Source organism: Saccoglossus kowalevskii, chromosome 11, assembly GCF_978046115.1.
Source record: "Saccoglossus kowalevskii chromosome 11, keSacKowa6.1, whole genome shotgun sequence".
In the NCBI taxonomy this organism is placed as follows: Eukaryota; Metazoa; Hemichordata; class Enteropneusta; family Harrimaniidae; genus Saccoglossus; species Saccoglossus kowalevskii.
In genome coordinates, this window is record NC_140651.1 from 8,604,158 (window position 1) to 8,607,860 (window position 3,703).

At 42.7% G+C, this 3,703-nt stretch overlaps 1 protein-coding gene across 1 annotated transcript; it reads right to left on the bottom strand.

The window, feature by feature from the left end:
* LOC146736152 (uncharacterized) lies at positions 1-2,691 on the bottom strand. The gene has a single exon (XM_085505714.1). It carries the CDS (start codon positions 2,638-2,640, stop codon positions 886-888), a length of 1,755 nt encoding a protein of 584 aa, XP_085361840.1. The 5' UTR covers positions 2,641-2,691; the 3' UTR covers positions 1-885.
* Between the last annotated feature and the right edge of the window lie 1,012 nt (positions 2,692-3,703).

A 3,703-nucleotide genomic window follows, 5' to 3' on the forward strand; every position in this document is an offset into this window, starting at 1 on the left:
TTATTAATTCCCATAGTAATCAATTTTACTAACAATATAAATCAATCATAGAAAATATCGATAACATGGTTTGCACTCGAATGTTACTGGTTCAAATTCTGTAAAATTGACACAGGGTTAATTTATCACTCAATATTTTCTCATAAAATTACACATGTAAACACACTTGTCCCATCTCCCGTGCATTGGCATAAAACATATAATATGTATTGTAACCTTTACTAGTCTATTTTGGTCAGACTATATGATAATTTGCATTACAAATTACTCAATTATGCTTCTACTTCGCTATTGTTTTCGCTCCCTATTGTGCCACAAATTTGCGGTCAATGATATTCAAGGTTAGAGTAGGAGTAACAGTTATTTATACAAGCTGTATAAAAACATTAGTGAATTTCAAGTTAAAATATTCAAATAATGAGAAGCACAAGTCATTATTATTACCAGCATTTTAACGGAGCCCAACAGCTCGAGTCAGCAAAATGTGTAAAAGCGTTCAGCTTTAGTCGGCTCGAGTCGAGTTTGGCTCCAATTACAACCCTCTGGGTTTATCACCGACACCCTTAATGACCCGACCATCGAAACGAGAATCATCACGGTCAGTGGCGTTGTTCCAGTCTGGTTTTAACGACCCTGACCGAACTTTGGACCGCGTTCTACCACAACCATATAAACGCATATTAATAATCTCCTGTGAATTTGTGAGAGAAAAAAATAGTTCGGGTCCGATAAAATGTTGCCGTGTCAACCCAGCATATACAGACTTGATGCGATTTTGGCGTTGGCGTACTAGTATCACTCCACGAATTGTTCTCATATACATGTAAAATAACGAGAATACAATCACATATATTCAATGGACGGTAAACAGCGGTAAAAAACGTCCTACGTCCTCTGTTCTAGTTTTCGGTTCAGCTTCTTCTTGAAATCCTTCGGTTTGGTCAGAATTGGAGGTTTCCGGATTGGAGATTCATACGGCGAGCTTTCAGTCATGTCTTTTCTGTTAAGTGACTTATACAGGTGAGACTGTTCTTGTTGGGGACTAGCCGCCTGTGTCGGTTTTGTAGGTATATGCTTCATATGTTTTTTAGGTTTCAGAGCCTTTCTAGGTCGTCTGGCATCCTCACGCACGACATCATATACTAGCTTTGAATCGGGGTCTTGTTTAGAGGTGGCATTCTTCTCATGGAAGGCTGTATTCACGTACGATATATTACTGCCATTTTTCAAACCTGTGGTGTTTTTATCGCGATCTAACTTCAATTCGGCCACCTCGTAGTGTAAGCTATTGGATTGGCTCGGCCCACCCAGTGTGTGAACGACCGCTTCATCGTAGTGTAAAGTATTTTCTGCCTGCTGTTTACTCGGACCTCGTCGGCGACTTCGGATTATCCAGACGACAATGATTATAGATAGTGTAATGGTGGAAATGCCAAAACCGCCGGTTAAGACAGCAGTGGCGATGATGGCCGAAGACGACTCTGTGACTTCAATAACTATGGACGTCGAGTTTATGGGCAATGTTCTCCCGGATGTTGTCGCGGTTGGCGTTGTTCCTACTAGTGGTACAGTGGAAATTATTGGTTCATCGGTTGGCAGTGTAATAACATAGGAGGCGTATTTGTCTCGTATTACAGCGGCGTGCGCGGTGCATTGAACAGAGTTACCGACATCATAAGAGGTTATATTGTATATCGACAAACTTTTCGCTTCATTTCCGAGGGTGAAGCGGTCACCTGACGTAGAAATATACTGATCATCGTAGACCCACATGTAGCTGACCCCTGGGACATCACCCGCTACATCAAGTGAGCAAGTCAGTGACAATGAAACTGTTGAATCTAACGAGTCGACATATGCATGTTCAAGAACAAGGCTTGAAAGTGTTACGCGTATTGGACCGATGTCGCACGTTTTGTCTGATTCACCATATGTAACAGCGATACAAGTGAGTCTGACACCGTCATCGTCCTCTGACAGCGTCCATTGGAAACCTATATCCGGGAGATACGGGTACAGTCTTTGAGGACCATGTACTGAGTCTTGGCCGTCACTTCTACTCCACAAAAGTAGCCATGTTTGGCCCTTACCTCTGGCAGCACAGGTCACAGACAACGCATGTCCCGGGTTGAACTGTTCCTTCTCAGTGACCTGTGAATGACAAATGGGCCAAGAAGTCGTCGGAGTGTGTGTCACGGCAATACTCGCATCGCCGGATTCCATGAACGAAGTGGCATTTCTCCCGTATATCACGCACCTGAAATTGAGGTTTGCGTCGCTTGTTGTGGCGTTCACAAGGTATAAATAATGTTCTGTCTGCGAATCTCGAAAAACTTCGTAATGATCTTCATTTGTGATCACAGTTTCGCCGTCCACGGAGATAACAAAGTCGCCGTGTTTCCACCCAACTGAATACCCCGACGGAACTTGGTTCACTCTGCACTGAAACTTCGCCGTGTGACCGACGATTACATTAGCGTCTAACGCAGTTATTTCAATGCTCGTTCCAGTTTGCCCCGAAATAGCACATACCAAACAGCCGAGGAAAATGACAACAAATGTCCACAAGTTGATGGGATCGTTGAAGGTCAAGTTAATGCGAACGTTTTTGATTGAAACACGCTTCATCCCTGACAGCATAACTGCAAAATTCGTGACGAACAGGACAAGCAGGAAGTGCTGAAGAAAAAATCTGTCACGTGTTTGAGTGCGTCGGTTGAATAAGAATTAGCTCAACCTTTACGCTCGTGAATATGCATTTGTATGTAAATTGAAACTAGTGAGGGATAATCACAGCGACGGTTTTTGTGTGGAATATGCAGTCCGACTGTGATCTAAAAAAACGGGTCTGGCACGCCATCTAATTTTAAAATTTTTGGGATTTGTTTTAGAGACATTAAAAGCAAGTCCCGCGCGACTTATGTTATGCGGGGAAATGACCGTATCAAATGTCCCTGCGATCAAACAGAACACTATAAGTAGGCGAGTATAGTTATGTACAAACGCGGTATAACATGCACATTGACACTTGAAATTATCGGCGCTTCGAGGGCACACGATTCAAAATTTGAACATTCCATAGTATTTGTGCGAAAGCAAATGGGGACCTATATAATTGTGGTTGATCAAAGGTCATGGTGTGTTTCGTTACTCATATGGGATTTGTTGTCACAATGGCAAAATAAGTCACGTGATCCAGTGGGCATATCGTACGAGAAGAGTGTTTGAAATATGACGCGGCGGTGGCCAGCAGAGGCGGGCGTCCGGGTTCGATGGCTATAGCGTGAAGCGTGTGGTTTAAATTGCCCTGGAAATATTTGAAGTGAAAGTTAATGATTTCCCTTTGACAAGCGGATCCTCCTTGTACGTAAACACTGTGGCACGAAATCGTCACAAAAGCGGAGATGACAAGTAAAGTGAAACACAAGTAGTGGGGAATACTTAATCATTATTTTCCTCTGCGTTAACATTTTTTGAGGCTTTATGAAATATTTCTGCTCAATTCATTGCATGGTTTACTTCCCAGCTATAGTATGATGGTCGAACTTAAATGACACTATTATCACAGAAATGATAGCGAGATAGGACGGCGTCCCGAATTATTATTTGGCGTACTCAATCAAATGCTCGGAGACCACCGAAATGCTTTGACCAAATTGACCGAATACCTTGCAACGTCTCTGATCGTAAAACACTTTGTGGG